General features: G+C 37.8%; 1 protein-coding gene across 1 annotated transcript in view; it reads right to left on the reverse strand.

Moving 5' to 3' along the window:
* mxd1 (MAX dimerization protein 1) overlaps positions 1 to 16,095 on the reverse strand; it is a 30,908-nt gene extending 14,813 nt beyond the window's left edge. The window contains exons 1-3 of the mRNA XM_081366042.1: positions 14,859 to 16,095; positions 14,007 to 14,106; positions 1,308 to 1,337 (exon numbers count right to left, since the gene is read on the reverse strand). Of these exons, the coding sequence (XP_081222168.1) occupies positions 1,308 to 1,337; positions 14,007 to 14,106; positions 14,859 to 14,925 (197 nt within the window). The 5' untranslated portion in view covers positions 14,926 to 16,095. The remainder of the gene's footprint in view (positions 1 to 1,307; positions 1,338 to 14,006; positions 14,107 to 14,858) is intronic.
* Between the last annotated feature and the right edge of the window lie 145 nt (positions 16,096 to 16,240).

Raw genomic sequence — 16,240 nt, forward strand, 5'->3', positions numbered from 1 at the left:
GTTGCTACTGTATTTTTAAATGGTAAATTTCTGGAAACCACAGTTTTTTTTTTTTACAGTGTAGCACATTGTGGTCTTCATTTATAAGTTTTACTTCTAGTTACTCTTTACTTGTAGACAACATATCTAAACATCCAAGTAATTTAATTCAGCTTATTTACAGCATCACAAACTGGATTTGATGTAATGACAAATTAATTCATAGTAATAAATTCATACATACATGAAAAAAAAAAAAAAAATCATAATAGCTTACAGCCGTACCACCCTGATCTCGTCCGATCTTGCAGGGTTGGGCCTGGTTAGTACTTAGATGGGAGAAATAAAATAAAAGTAAGAGAGAAACAGTGGGAATGGAATCAGGAAAGAGCCAGATTCAAACTTGCATTTTCCGCACAAGTGCCAGGGCTCAATGTCGCAATAACATGCGCTAACTGCTAAAGTCCTACCCTTGTTATATATTTTTTTTTAACCAAAGAGGTTCACGGACACATGAATCATCACAACACAGCTGTGCTGGTTTCACATCAGACATGCTGGCCATTTATTCAAATCTGCATCACAAATGCACTCCCACTTGAGTTGCTTTATGAATATCAGCCCATACTCCATTTTGAGCCAGTGTGAAACAAAAGCAGAGACGTGGGGAGCCTCGTTTTCCTTCTATGGATTTCTAAACAGTAGATGAAAGTCGCTCTTCAGAAATGAATAGCGGATCAATTGTCTGCAGCACTGTGACCTCAGAGCTTTGGTCTGATCTGATGTATGCAGAAAGAGACACACTTTCCTAGGCAAGAATGGGAGGGGAGTGTGACTTAAACTGTGTGCATTGTTAGGAGTGTAAAGTCAAAGTCCAGACACCCTGGTTTTGCTCATTGCTAAGCCTGACGGCATGTATTATTCAAGGCGTTTGGCAAGCTGAGCTCAGTGCGCGTGTTACCCAAACCACATCGCGCTGGAGACGTTAAGCCTGGTTCATTAGCGAGATCTTTTGCTTTCAAAATTTCAGGTCACCCATTTATTGAGGGTTTATTTCTAGGGTCAAAGCTGAATGGATATATCAGCTGATTGACTGACCTTAATACTTATCTCTGAGCAATATCTGGGTGCTAGTGGACACACGTGAAAAGAAACGGCTCCAAAAAGACTGAAATGAGGCATTCGGTCACATTCCCTGGTCGTTTTGCTTTCAATTATAGAGGTTTAATCTTAATCTAATCGGTAAGGATGTAATGAGGTATAATCCTGCAAGCTTACAGATAAGAACTAACAACTGTGACAATAACATGAAGGTTATATGGACATACCTGTTCTTCTCCATCTCGTTGTGTGTAGACCTGCAGAGACAGAAATGGGGAGATGTTAGGAATCACTGCGCTTTGTCTTTTTTATTAACATTTACACTTATGCATTTGGCTTGCATTTGGCTATGCGTTTTTAACTAAAGCGACTTGCATTGCATTTTATCAGTTCATGCATTCACTGGGAATCAAACTAATGAGCTAAATTGACTTGAAAATTGAATACTTGAAACCCCTAATCCTAGTGATAAACTTTGGAAAGAAACTTGCCCCACATTGTTTGTGCTACGGACATGAATGATACCTCAAATCATGCAGTTTGTAAAGGAGAGGTGCATTAATACTTTTCTAAATGATCAGTCACAATTTTTGCCTGGTGGACTATAAAATGAGTGAAAAAATCCAACAGACTGGAATGATATAGAGACTTGAGAGAAGGCTCTTTTGATGTGAACCACCTAGCAACTACACAAAACACCCTAGCAACCATGCAGTAATGCCCTGGCAACCACCCACAACACCCTAGCATCATATTAGCAGTTTTCTATAGAAAATTGTTATAATGTTTATATTCAGACTTTACTTTAACAATACAGTGAGAGAGAGGATATGAAACAGAAAATTAAAGCAAATTTTAAATTAGTTTAAAAAAAATTCTAAATTCAAATATTAAATCAAATGTTTAAGTATATAATAATATAAGAAGAATATATTATATACACTGTCAATTATCAAAGAAAATATTCTGCACATATTTTTATTTAAAACAATTTAAATGTTTTTTTAAACAATTTACAGTTTGTCAATGTTATTTAACAAAAGGACAATTTAGAAGCCAATTATTGCATTTTTATTGGGGGGGAATGTCTCCGATATCACATATGTTCAAAAATAAATAATTTTAAAAAATAAAATAAAAATAAAATGACTCCCCTTACAAGGGTATCCTCATATTTGGGGACTCTGAACTAATCGACAGGCTACGGCTCCAACATCACCTCCATGTTCTTAGGTTTGAAAGGCACACAGAGAGTGATCTGTGCTCACTGCTGATTTGAATGTTCAGTACAAAGGTGAACTGGTGTGTGTGTGTGTGTGTGTGTGTGTGTGTGTGTGTGTGTGTACGTGGTGTAAAGGCTATATAGGAACAAACTCCAAGATTTTAAGGGCCCCTGGGCTTGTTTAGTGGATGCAGGAGTTGCCAAAATGCTAATTGCTGATCACAAATGTACTCCGTCCTCTGTGTGTGTCTCTCTCTCTCTCGCTACGTTTGCAAAATACATAGAGGCTCTTGGCCCCACTTAGCAACAGTAACTAGAAACACAAGCCTGAGACAAAAGACAGCAGTGGGGGGTAGAGTCCTCACACACCATGTGAATGAAGGCTCGCTTCACAGAGGCAATTTCTAGATCAACAGAAGTGAAAGAGAGGCAAAGCAGAGGAGAGAAAGATGAGGAAAAAACAAGAGCTCAATAGACAACAAGTCCAATATCTTGCTTTTGCTGCCTTAAAGTCATGACAAACTGGTCAAATTCATGAGATTAGTGTAAATGATTTCCACCAGCTTCCATTGGGAGCTTGTTTTCCATTCAAAATGTGAATGTTGACTACAATTTAGATTATTTGGATTTTACATACAGTTGAAAACATGACACATTTCCCATTATTCTAAATGGCACCACAAGATTGACAAAACACACCAATTGAGCTTTACTTCAAATAAATGCAGATCTCTTGCTTTTCAATTTACTGTTGTCTTGCTAAAAAGCTTCCTTCTTCGTTGGGAAGTGGAAAAGAGAAAAATATGTCGGTAAGATTTAAAAAAAAAAAATTCTGAAAGAAGTCACTTATGCTCACCAAGGCTGCAATTATTTGAGCAAAAATGCTGTAAACACAGTTATATTGTGAACTATTGTTACAATATAAAATTACTTTTCTATTTGAATATATTTTAAAATATTAATTTATTTCTGTGATGAAAGCTGAATTGTCAGCAGCCACGCTGATCTGTTGCTCAGGTGACATTTCTTATTATCGTCAGGATTATTTGATGAATACAAAGTTCAAAAGAACAGCATTCACTTGAAATAGTCTTGTTTCATTGTAACTTGTAAAATTCGTCAGTCACTTTTGATATATTTTAATGTGCCCTTGCTGAATAAAAATAGCAATTTCTTTAAAAAAAAAAGAAAAAAAGAAAATTCTTACCGACCCTAAAGTTTAGAACAGTAGTGGAAATAAAAAATAAATAAATATGATATACGTAAGAAATTCCTGCAAAACTTGCAAATCACATCATAATTATGCTAACGATTTCCAAACTGAAAAGTAAGAACTTTCAGTCACACTTTAGATTAGGGTCCAATTCTGACTATTAACTAACTATTACCTACTCGCCTCAATAAGCTCCTAATTGCTGCTTTTTAATAGTTAGTGTGGTACTTGTTAAGTTTAAGTATTGGGTGGCATTAAGGGATGTATAATATAGTCATGCATAATAAGGCATTAATATATGCTTTATAAGTACTATTAAACAGCCAATACCCTAGTAATATGCATGCAAATAGGCAACTAGTTAATAGTGAGAATTGGACCCTAAACTAAAGTGTTAACCTGAACCTTCCCAGGAAATTTGAAGGCAGGATTTCTATTCATCAGCAACTCAACACTCTTGCCAAATCAAATTAGTGGACTGGAACTGGTATAAGGTGGACCTTGCACCATTGAATACTACCAGTCCAAGAGCTTACATGAGCACTAGAGCATGGGTCAGGGTTCACTGTAAACGCCAGAACCTGCAAAAAGTACTGGGACTCGAAAAGGGAGCTTAGAAGGATCGTATCATCTCTCTCTCATTCATCCATCCTTCAAACTGACCTTATGACCCCTTCTACAGTAACCCTCACTCTAAAAATACCTCCAATGCTGGAGCAGAAGACATGTCATGTCAGAGTCTCACAATAACTGTACCCCTTATGCAACAGACGGTGTGATTTTAGCAATCCTGTGAGATCATTACAAATTACACTGTATGAAATGGATCTAATAAACTTGGGTACGACATGTATGTAGACTGTACGTGGTTGACACCTATGGAATCGTAGGCCGATGCAAGTTAGTATAGAAGAATAAAGTGTCAACATGCACTAGTGGTAAACAAATAGAGCAAGATGAATCACATTTTGTGCGCTGAAGAAAAGAAAAGGAAGTGAAAGAGGAGAAAATGGATGCGGTCAAGGCTCGGGAAAAAAGGCCAACTTGGCATGCCGATTTTGGAAATGGAGCTTGAGGTAGGTAGTTTTAAGTTTTAACGCCATGTCGTGTTGATCAATCCGCCATTTCATGTTGCATTTTGGCTAGTCAGTAGGTCGTAGCAGCAAAAACACTGTGAGATGATCATGTTAAATTTCTGACACTGTGAGAGAATTATCGCAGGTGATCTTTGGTCGCAAGACAGTGCCGTCTTTGAACCTCTCTCACTGTACGACACCGTTTAGGAGCCGCGACCACAAAAATCGCCACGATTGGACTTCTTTCATCTGGGACAGCCCAATATCGTACAATGTGTGCCAGGAATTAAAGAAAACTTCAAAACGCTTCTTATCACATTTATTGTTTATGGCCTTTGTCTGGGTAGACACCATATTTAAATTGACAAAGCTGTGAAGGATATACGGACAATAACACTGCATCTACCCTGACTACGGTCCACAATTGCACTTTGAATTTATAAACAAGCTTCCTAACATTAGCGCACCCATGCGAAGAGATCAGCTGATCTGCTCGGCTGGCATCTCGCTCGGGAGGTGGATTTTGTGGGGTCAGTGAGGGGAATCGACAGATACCAGTGACATAACAGCCCGTATCACTGTGTAACGCCAAGTTGACTCCCCTCGTTGCTACTGTCCTTGCCAGACCACCTGTTCCAACACATGAAAGGACAAGCAGTTTCTTACAACATATCTGGTCCGATTAGCAGCATATACATCCAGTTCACCATGTGATGGCCTAAAGGCATAACACTGCATTCGCACTGCAAAGAGAGCATAGTGAATACAAAAAGGACTTGAAATATGGCACCAGTGCACACATTCATACAGGAACAAGAGGAGAACCCACGGCTGCTGCTATGTGCATTAGCCCACATACCATCTGAACGTAAGCGAAAGGTAGGAGGAGCTCTGTCATTTATATAATGGGGGTGTTCAAGCTGCTCTGGTTGCCGGGATCGAGGAGAAGAGAAGAGGGGGAGGGGAGAGGAGGAACCAGCCCACCACTCTCACACGTACACAGATCAGGGACACACACTGCCACCCTTCCCCCACGATACATCAGGAAACGCAACCACGGAAAGCTGGAGGGGAAGGCAGGTTTGCAAGGGAGATCCACTATGTAGGAGATCCACCTGACCTACATATAATAAACACAACGTCTTACACAACACACACTCAAACGTAAATGGCATTCCAGAGATGCTTTTCAGTAGCTCTGTCATCGAACGCACACTCAAAGCTCAAGCGACTGAACGACTTTCCATCCTTCAAGCAGTGAATGGACGGGAGATCCATCTAATGAGTCAGGCGTGCAGTTGGAGAGATGTGAGGAGTTTATTCAGCGCAGAAACACCGGTTGTGCTCTAGAGCAAAAGCGCTTCATGCATGATGCATTAACACCAGTGCTGGTGTAGTGAATGTAGGTTACTTGCATATTCTGAGGCTGTGCAGATGATTTCTGATGCATTTGGTGCACTAAAACTTCTTGCTATACTAGTTTGATTTTTTCTAATGTATGCTCAAGTTCACAGCAGCCAGATTACGATCATTTTGCACCCACTTTCCACCACCTGCTATTCTCAAAGTGGCCTTATTATGTTCCCTAATATTCCCTTTCATGCAGTGTATAATAGAGCTGTTTATGAATGTAAATGTTCTACAAAGTTGTTAAGTCGAAAGTGCACAAGAAAGTTATTGTCTCCCAAAAGAAAGAATCGTCTCTGAACCGCCTACACGAGTAATCCGTAATTCGAATCCCACTGCGTTACGGTTCTACGTCTCTAGACAATATGTTTGCATAATGCCTGTCTATGTTGTACGTTGTCCGCCCGTGAACAACTTGACCAGCCCTCAAGCGTCATTATACTGACGACTGCTTCTCAAATCTCGGAGTTCCAACGTGGGATTCGCAAAACGCTTGTTCTTGCAAGATGGGTCAGTACCCAGTTTATTTGGACCTGCTTGCTCCTCAGAATCACAACCTGTAGGTATGAATAATTATTGATGTTTAAATTTCATAATATGTAGTTTTGTTTTTTATATTGTGTAATTTTCCGGCTGACTGGCTAAATGTTATTACTGTCTTACTGAAATACTTCTGCTAAGCAGCTGTGGGCGACTATTTCCTAAAACGGTGTCTATTAATGCAGATTGACTGTCGTTATTACTACTTCAAATAAAAATAAAGGATGGAGCAAGATTTGTTTGGCAAACGTTAATGTTACAACAGTCCTTCACGTTAGTCCTCGGCCAACGTATGCACCATTATTGATACAGTTCCAGCATGTGCACCGCAATATATTAGAAATATACAGATCAGTTTGTTGATGGACATACTCTTGTTAATGCTGATGGTGAGGAATTACAGTTGCAACATCTCATAATGTACCTCAAAATGAGTAGCGTCTCACTGAGAAACAGGTTCAGGTTGAATAACTAGTTCTTACAATGTTTCATCATCGGACTAGAGCTCGGATTGATATGGTCAAATCAACGTCATCGTTACTGTCTTTACAGTGTGTACAATCGCTGAGGACTGAGGAAGCATCCAGGGCTGAAATTCAGTTATGGTAATGAGCGTTTAGCTAGCAATGGACCAATCAGAACAGACTGGGCCATCTGGCCAATCAGAGCAGAATAGGCTAACGGAAAGGAGGGATTTAGAGAGAGTTCTTTCAGAATCATTGAAAAATGTGGTGATGTGCAATGAATATTATGAGAAAATGAAAGTGTTTTTTGACTCTTGATGCATGTAAACTAGTGCTGGGCAAAGATTAATCGCGATTAATCGCATCCAAAATAAAAGTTTGTGTTTGTATAATATATGTGTGTGTACTGTGTATAATTATTTTGTATATATAAAAACACACATATGCATGTATATATTTAAGAAAGATTTGCATGTATATACTGTATATATATTTATACATAATTTATATTATATATACATATAAATAATTTATATATAAATAAAAAAAAAAATTTAATATATACATGCATATGTGTGTATTTATATATACAAAATAATTATACACAGTACACACACATATATTATGCAAACACAAACTTTTATTTTGGATGCGATTAATCGCGATTAATCTTTGCCCAGCACTAATGTAAACCTGTTGTAGGAGACCTCTAAAACAAAATTAGGAACCTTTAATATAGCATAATCAGGGCACTTTAAAAGTAATTTCCAGAAATTAAAGACATATTGTCCTGTCTGTAGCAGTTAATGGAAAAGAAACACATCATGGTACCTTCATGGTTCTTTTTAAACTGCTGTGCCAAAGAGTGGAACAGGATTACAGCTTTGATACTAATAGCAACAGAAAATGTTGTGGTGAATATTAGCAATAGTCCTTTTTGTCATCCCTCTCAATGATGTACATCAAAATACAGGCCACAAAAACTGGCCATATTTTGTATATATACATGGTTAAAGTCAGCATGAAATGAAAGTTTCAATAGTCTTTGCTTCCCTATTGTGATGTATATTCGAGTGAAACAGCTTCTGGGTTGATTTCATCCTTGGGAATTTACTGGATCGTAGGAAGTTGGGCCTTGACAACTAAATGGAAGTCAGTTGGGATATTTAGTCCCACCCTCTGCAGAGACACACGTCATGAAGAGAACAGATGTTGTTTGGAGGGGAGGTTATCGTTTTTGATTAATGTTTACAAGGCCATGTGAAAAAAAAAAAAAAAAAGATATGCACCGATGAATCATTTATAATAAACACTGCAGCATTCTTTAAAAAAAAAGAATTGTCCATTTTGATTTCATGGTGACTCTACATACTATAGATTTTTTTTGTGTGAAAGAAATCAATACTTTTATTCAGCAAGGATGCATTAAATTAATTAAATTAATCAAAAGTTATAGTGGAGACTTTTATGTTAAACAAGACTTCTATTTCAAATTAATACTGTTCTTAATACTTAATTCTTCCTGCACCAAATATTTCTGGGGGGGGGGGGGGGAGAATTAGCAGTGTTTACACAAAAATATTAAGCAGCCAACTGTTTTCAACACACACACACACACACACACACACACACACACACACACGTATATGTATGCGTGTGTCTGTGTGTGTGTGTGTGTTTGTGTGTGTGTGTGTGTGTGTGTGTGTGTGTGTCTTGAGCACCAAATCAGCATATTAGAGTGATTTCTGAAGGTAATGATGCTGAAAATTCAGCTTTGATATCACAGGAATAAATTATATTTTAGAATATATTAAAATTGAAAACAGTTATTTAAAATTTTTATTTTTAAAAAGTGTTTTCTAACCCCTTATAATAGAAGGTGATGGCAACAAACGATGGGTGATCACTTGTGCAATGGCATGTCATCATGAGACCTGTACATTAAAAAGACAGCTCCTACGATTTCTTTATAAACTAAACCAACATTTAAACAACGACTTGCTCTGTACGCACCATAAGGCTGTATATAAATAGCTACAAACCCAGTGCTACCCTTGTTAGGCCTTAATATCCAGTTACAAACCACGTAAAAATCCAGACACAGATTAGAGTTGGGGACTGTTTTCAGCAGGGTCACACAATAACTAGATTTTTATCAAAGGCCATATTCCTAAAATGGTTAATCTCCATGATTCAGAAGCAGCAGCTTTAATGACCCTCTGCTGACCTGCTTAAGAGGGACCTTGTAGCCGTGAATCAGTATGCAGAGTATGACAGCAACATGTGCTGTCAATCAGCTACAGTTAAAATATCTCCCTTAGTGTAAGAATAAAGTTGATCTGTCCCTAAAGCCCTGCAAACCTTTATCAGACCAGATTCAGAGTAACACCCCTAGCCAATAGGAACATATTTGATGTTTAATATACAGTTGTGTATATGGATCAATGACATTTCACTGTGGGCGGGGCTAATCAATGCAACACCACAGAAAGAGAGTGCAACAGTGAGGTTCTGTAAGTAAAAATCCCATTAATTTTCCATATAGTGAAAATGATTTTGAACAAAAACTTATAAACCTTTTAAAAAAGACCTACTGTAAGCAACACGTTTGTTTAACAATGGTATGTTCTTTTGTTAAAGCCATCAACCTGCATTATTTACTTTACTTTAATTTGTGTTTAACAGCAGAATTCCTGGTGAAAAACTACATTACCCATGATTGTGCAAAGAAAATCTCCACATATCAGTGAATCACACCAAAAACTTCAGTGTAGTAAATAGTGATTATTATGCAGTGATTATTATGTTTCTAGCATGTTATATGCTTGGAAACAGTTCTTCTAACCCTAACCGATGGAGTGAGTAGCTTTTCACTTCTTAAACCACCATGTAGGAAGACACATCATGGCCATATTCTAGGATAACAATGTCAAGATTCATAAGGCTCAAATTGTCAAAGAATGGCTGTGAGGATCATGAAGAATCATCTTCATACATGAATTGGCACCTCTGAGTCCAGACCTTAAATCCATTGAAAGTCTTTGGGATGTGCTGGAGGAGACTTTACAGAGAGCTGGACTCTTGCATTGTCAATAAAGATCTTGACCAAAAATGTAGATGGAAATAAATGGCATGATATTAGCATTTATCTATTTATATATCCAAACATTTCAAGGTAAAACTGTTCTTTTAAATTTTCTATTCACCAAAGAATTCAGTTTTTTTTTAGCACTGTTTACACAAAAATATTAAGCAGCCAACTGTTTTCAACATTTATAAATATATGTGTCTTGAGCACCATATATTAATATACATCATAAATATTAATATGTATATGAATATTTTGCAATAAAAATACATTGTTTTTATATATTATTAAAATTTTCAACTTCTTTTACATTTAGCCATCGTTTTTAATTGTATTATTTCATTTGCAATGCTTCATGGGATTGTAGTTCTTTCACTTATTAAATCTGTTAAGTACACAGTCTTTTAGTTTTTGTCTGATTTTTAGATACATTTTTTGCTTCAAGTTCAAACTTTGCAATGATGTGATTCAGCTTGTAGTTGTTTGGTTTGGTTCATGGTTTATAAAGAAAGCTTTTTTATAAATCACTATGGGAAAAATACTACCAGAAACAAGGCCACCAAAAAGAATGCACTCTATAGAAACCAAACAAAAACTCGTGTCACGGTTGCAGCTGCTTAGATCAAAAACCTGCATTGATATGAAAGATTTATCGCTTGTCACCTTATCAAGTTGCACCAGTTTAGAACATAGTGTAACGGAACATGTTCTAGACCGTGGAGTTTAAGATACACGTCTCACGTCATAATGAGAATAGAGTTAAAGTAGGCATAAAGCTGAAATACTGATGATGCTCTCCTTACAAGTTTCTCCATTGAAATGGAAGTAGTGACAGGTCTTTTTTTTTCAGATTATCTGTTGATTGGACTTTGAGGGTGCTTTCACACCTGCCTCATTTAGTTCGGTTGAATCGCACTAGAGTTCGTTTTCCCCACTGCAGGGAACTACACTGCGACCAAAATGGTCGCATATGCGACCTTTTGAAATGCCATTGCGACCAAAATTTTTAATGGGTCGCAAATGTATCACTGATTATTTTTGTACCTATGTTTTAGGCAATATGCTATGATTTACTATGAGCATTTATTAAAACAGAAATGTGTATTTTAAGAATACGTTTTATAACGTGCTCTGAGCATTCAACACATCAAGTTGGCTTCAGCCCCGCGACCGTTACTTAGATTAAAACGTACCATTGTATCTGCGCGACTCGCGAGCTCTCTCTCTCTCACACAAATACGGACGCGCGCGCAAACAGAGAGAGAAGATAATTGTAAAATGAAAATTGACGGGCTATAATTTAAATTTTGTTCTTGCTTGTTTTGTTTTTTCTGTCAAAATGTCGGAAAGCATATTGTATTATCCATCCGTGTTTTTAAAATTCGTTAAATGACGGACGTTTTACAACAGCCCTCGTTATGTCGGATTCGTCAAACTTAGCCTACTTGATATTATTTTTAGAATAAGTGATTCGTTATGCTATTATTGGACTCCTGTCTATTCATTGTCAACTGTTTTCTATAAATATGTTTGTATTGGCTAACATTTATGCAGCTAATGCCTGTCCTGTTTAAAATGTGCAATGTTCAAATGCAAAGACAGCACGTCACAAATAGAAGCTCTTTTCCCTGTGGTATTTAGTATCATATTTGGTAATTGGAATAATAAATTAAGTAGCCTATCTTTATTGTACACCTGTTTTTTTCATTTTTTTTTTCATTTTTTTTTTCTGTTTTCTAGGGGTTTCTTAATTTTAGACCAGCACACATTATATGCAATGCAATGCAATATAATGCATGTGTGTCCTATGTGTGACATATTTTGCACACGGGTAAAGGTGCCCAACATAAGTTATTTCTAAAGTAAAAAAAAAAAAAAGAAAAATGTGTTTTGGAAAATTTCTCTTTATTTGATTATCAGTAAATTTGTTTTCTATACAGAGATATCGGTATCGGCCAAAACAGCAATATTAATATCGGCCACAATTTTCACATCGGTGCATCACTACTTAAGAGTTCAGGAGTCTGCCCATCTGTGCCAACCATAGCATGTTGAAATCCATTTTGCACTTTTTTGTGTACTGTATTTTCTATTGCAGTAAATCTATCCCAACCAATGTTAAAGAAAACAAAAACAAGAAGACATGTGGTTTAAAAGATGGCAAGTAAAATAAAAAGCACATCTGTATGCAATACAGTTTCATTATTGTTCATTATTATCCAGAGCGGCTTACTATAAACAATTTGTGCGACCAAATCATGTTTTGCGCCAGTAACTGAAAAAGTTAGTAGCGCAAGTGCCACCAGTGAAAAAGGTTAGTGTAGCTCCCTGCACTGGTACGGTTCGTTTGGGCAGGTGTGAATGCGGCAATCGCACTCGTGTGCGCACCAAAAGCAGACCAAACAAGCGGACCGAGACCTGCTCGAAGAGGTGGTCTCGGTACGTTTTGAAACGAACTCTGGAGCGGTTCGTTTGTGGTGAGAACGTGATCCGACCTTGAACAGAACCAACTGCCAAAGAACTGCGCATTTTTGGACTAAACCAGTTGCCGTAGTCAGCTGCGCTGTGATTATGGGATGAGGAGAAATGTTTGTTGACAGTTTGCACTCGCGGACAAACTTTAAGTTGTGAGGAGGTGCAGACAGAGCCTGATAGAAATTATTAACAGCCGCATCCTTGCTTCATTCTCAAATAATCTTGTTTGTCTAAAGTGGTGTAGTAGACAAACATAAAATATGACGAAGGATACAATCAGCCCACGCATTCTCTCCATAGTAAACAGCGGCGTGTTATCTGCCGGATTTTCCCGCACGTTAATTCTGACCAAACGAAGTGCCGTTATGGAAATGCCAGACATATATGGCCAATGAGTGATGTGGATGTAGTCACGTGACTGCATTTTGGTTCGTTTTATCAACTCATAAACTGATTCGGACCAGAGCGATCAGTCTGGTGTGAAAAGGAACAAAAACGCCTGAAAAATGCTACAAAGTATCATTTTTCACCCTTGGTCCGGACCAAATGAACTGAACTACAGATGTGAAAGCACCCTCAGATGTGGGCGTTGCACTCAAATGAGCAGGAAAATGAAGGCAAGCCTGTGGGGTTTAAGTGGACTAAGAGAGTCACCAGAGAGAAGCTCCAGTTATGACATTTTGATTAAACATGATCAGGTTCTGTCATGAACAGTTCTGTCTGATCAGATTCAGAAAATGGGGTGAATTTCATTTCATGCTGACTTCAAAGCATTCATTGTGACCATGTCTGCTATTGGTCTGTCTTTTTATGACTTTTTAAATGTAATTTTAGTTTAACCTCATGCTGATATGAGCAATTACTGCCAAATTCAATACTAACGAACATAAAAAAACAATCATGAGTTTGATGAATGGTTCACTACTGATGCAAACATAAAAACAGCATTGCCTGATAATAGGTGGTAAACAAGTCATTTACATTAAACAAAATAGTAATCAGCTCTACTTTGAAAACAATTTAAGGCAACTGATTTCACCCACTGACAGGCGACGGACAGTTCCAGGCCCACTAATCGGATGATGCCGATGAAATCTGAGGCGTTGAGTAGTGAGTGAGTAAATTGTGACTGTGTGACGTGGGTGGTGAGAGTCACAGGGAAAGAATCGAGCAGCATGTGAGTGTACGTCTCTCTCCATGTTGAACGTGGGACGGCGTGTTCTGACTGCATCTGCACGGAGATGAATCAGTGGGTGTGTTTGTGTCACGCAGATATGTGCATGTCTAATTTAGAAATCACTCGCGAATGATGTGTGTGAATCATGTTCATGTTGGGATCCGGAGGGAGAAAAACACACACTGTACAAACAGTGCACACTAATAGATCCGTCATGATGCTAATGAAATCATATTCGTTTTTGTAGAAACTAGGTGGAAGTACCTGCTGCTGCAATTTTTCTTGCTTTTGATTTTTCGTTTCAAGCCATCCCTCTCTTTGTTGCTGGTAAAGGGTAACATGGAGGCATAGCCGTGCTCCGCTTCTGCAAATTCAAACAGAGACATTTAGAAGCTCATTAGACCACAAAGCACATTGACTACCTGAAAATCAAAGTGATTGATTACAAATATTGAATTTTTTTTTTGTTCCTGGGAGAAAAGTGGTTATTATATAAAACACAATGGGACCATTTCTAGACAAATGTAGTGCTTTTGGGTCAATGATGTCATCTGAACTGGAGTAAACCCAGTAGCCAGCCGAACCACAACAGATAGGGGGGAAGGGGGATGCACAGGAAATCCTCCACTGTAAACCACCAGCAGTGCTTGAAAAATGCATTTCACTTCCACATATGCACACAAATATGTCATCAAGCACCATTAAAAATATATAAATATGCCATATACGCTTGGGTTTTATCCCTAGAGAGGGTTAACAACACATTAGTGTCCCCTGTGAAAGACAAGTGTATGGTGACTGACCAGCACACAGTCTCAGACAGCTGAAGTGGACACTTCTCGATGTCTTGATCTTCCCCAAATATCATAACAACGGAAAAAACCCGTCTGCATATCATGCATTCACTTCTAATAAATAGGTCGAAGCACCATTTTCTCTATTTAGCAAACAAGCACCTTAGCAACAGTGTCAGGGTTCATTTGCATGCCAAAATATCATTATATATGTGTATGTATGCATGCATATATATATATATATATATATATATATATATAGATAGATAGATAGATAGATAGATAGATAGATAGATAGATAGATAGTATTACGTCACTTTACCTCTTTCTCTTCGATCAAGGTATTCAGCTGCTTCGATCAACATCTGCAGTTTCTCAATAGCCGTCATTTTAAGCAATAAACAACGATAAAAACGACAATCCGGGTCAGAACGAGGAAAATAAACGAGGAAAAAAACAAAACAAGCTGCAGCCTTTCGTTCCTTCACGGTTCTTCTTCTTCCAGCGTTTAGAGTAAAAAGAAATCCAGTCAGACGAATTTACAAAATATTTTTGTACAAGGCAGCGAGGGAAATGTTTAGATATGGGGCTTGTTGATAAAATGTGCGGAAAAAAATGAAGAGAAAGAAAAATCTAACACAAATAAACACGCTGGTTTCCGAATAACTGGATGATAAAAACCGAATAAAAATGCCCCTCAGCTGCCAAAAAATAACTAAATTAACTAGTCCTGTTCATATTAAACGAGACATTGGACATTAAATGTTAAAACTGTGAGAACACGACACGAACAACAACAACAACAACAAAAAACCTTCCAGGTTTGCAAAATCTGGCAACTCTTCCTGAAAGCATGCAAGTGGTGACACTCAGGAAGGTCTAAAGACTTTTATAGATGAGCTGTCAAAAAGATAAGAGCTTTAGTTCTGCACTTTGTCAATTTTTAGGCTCTGATACTGACAGCAAACGCTGCTAACTAGAGACCATCGCTGAGTCTGGAAAAAATTGGCAAAAAATACTGGACTGACAGCTCGGTCAGGGTACTGGTTGCCAGATTGTATAGCTAAAGTGACACACAAAAAAGTGTATTTGCGCAGCTGGTGATATTATTTTTTGTAAATAATCTTTGAGCTTTGGTGCTGGTTGGAAAACAAACAGCGTTCAACCACAATTCCTTGTTGTTGTTGTTAAAAAAAAAGAAGACAATTTTGATACGTCTGTCCAGCGAGGTGGTAGGCAATATTATGTTGTATAATAAAAAAGGAAAAAATCTTGATTGATCGTTGAAAAAGAAATGTGCTGAAAAGAGTCTTTAAAATAAAATACACGGCCTCGAAAAGTCCAAACAATCGCTGGTTTCGATATTTCAAGCGTGACAGACGATCTGGCTACTTATTAAACAGCTCTAGTTGCACATGCTAAGCTGTGGCTGTGTGCAACTGAGGAAAATTAATCAAAAATAGGACAAAAACACACAGCTAGCGAAACCATAACGTCGTTGAGCCAGGCAGATGAGATGTTTGCTAGCTGCTGTCATGTTACTGTGTATGCCTGTCAGCAGTTCTGGAGAAAAAGCGATACTATTGGATGGACGATACAGGAAGCAATCATCTCATTGGATGCGTCTGCTGTCAATCTAAATGCTCGTGTCTAGAGAGGGCCAATGGCTGAGGTGCATTATAAAGCGTGAATATATGACTACTG

The sequence above is a fragment of the Scardinius erythrophthalmus genome, assembly GCF_964197995.2.
Source record: "Scardinius erythrophthalmus genome assembly, chromosome: 5".
Classification (NCBI taxonomy): Eukaryota; Metazoa; Chordata; class Actinopteri; order Cypriniformes; family Leuciscidae; genus Scardinius; species Scardinius erythrophthalmus.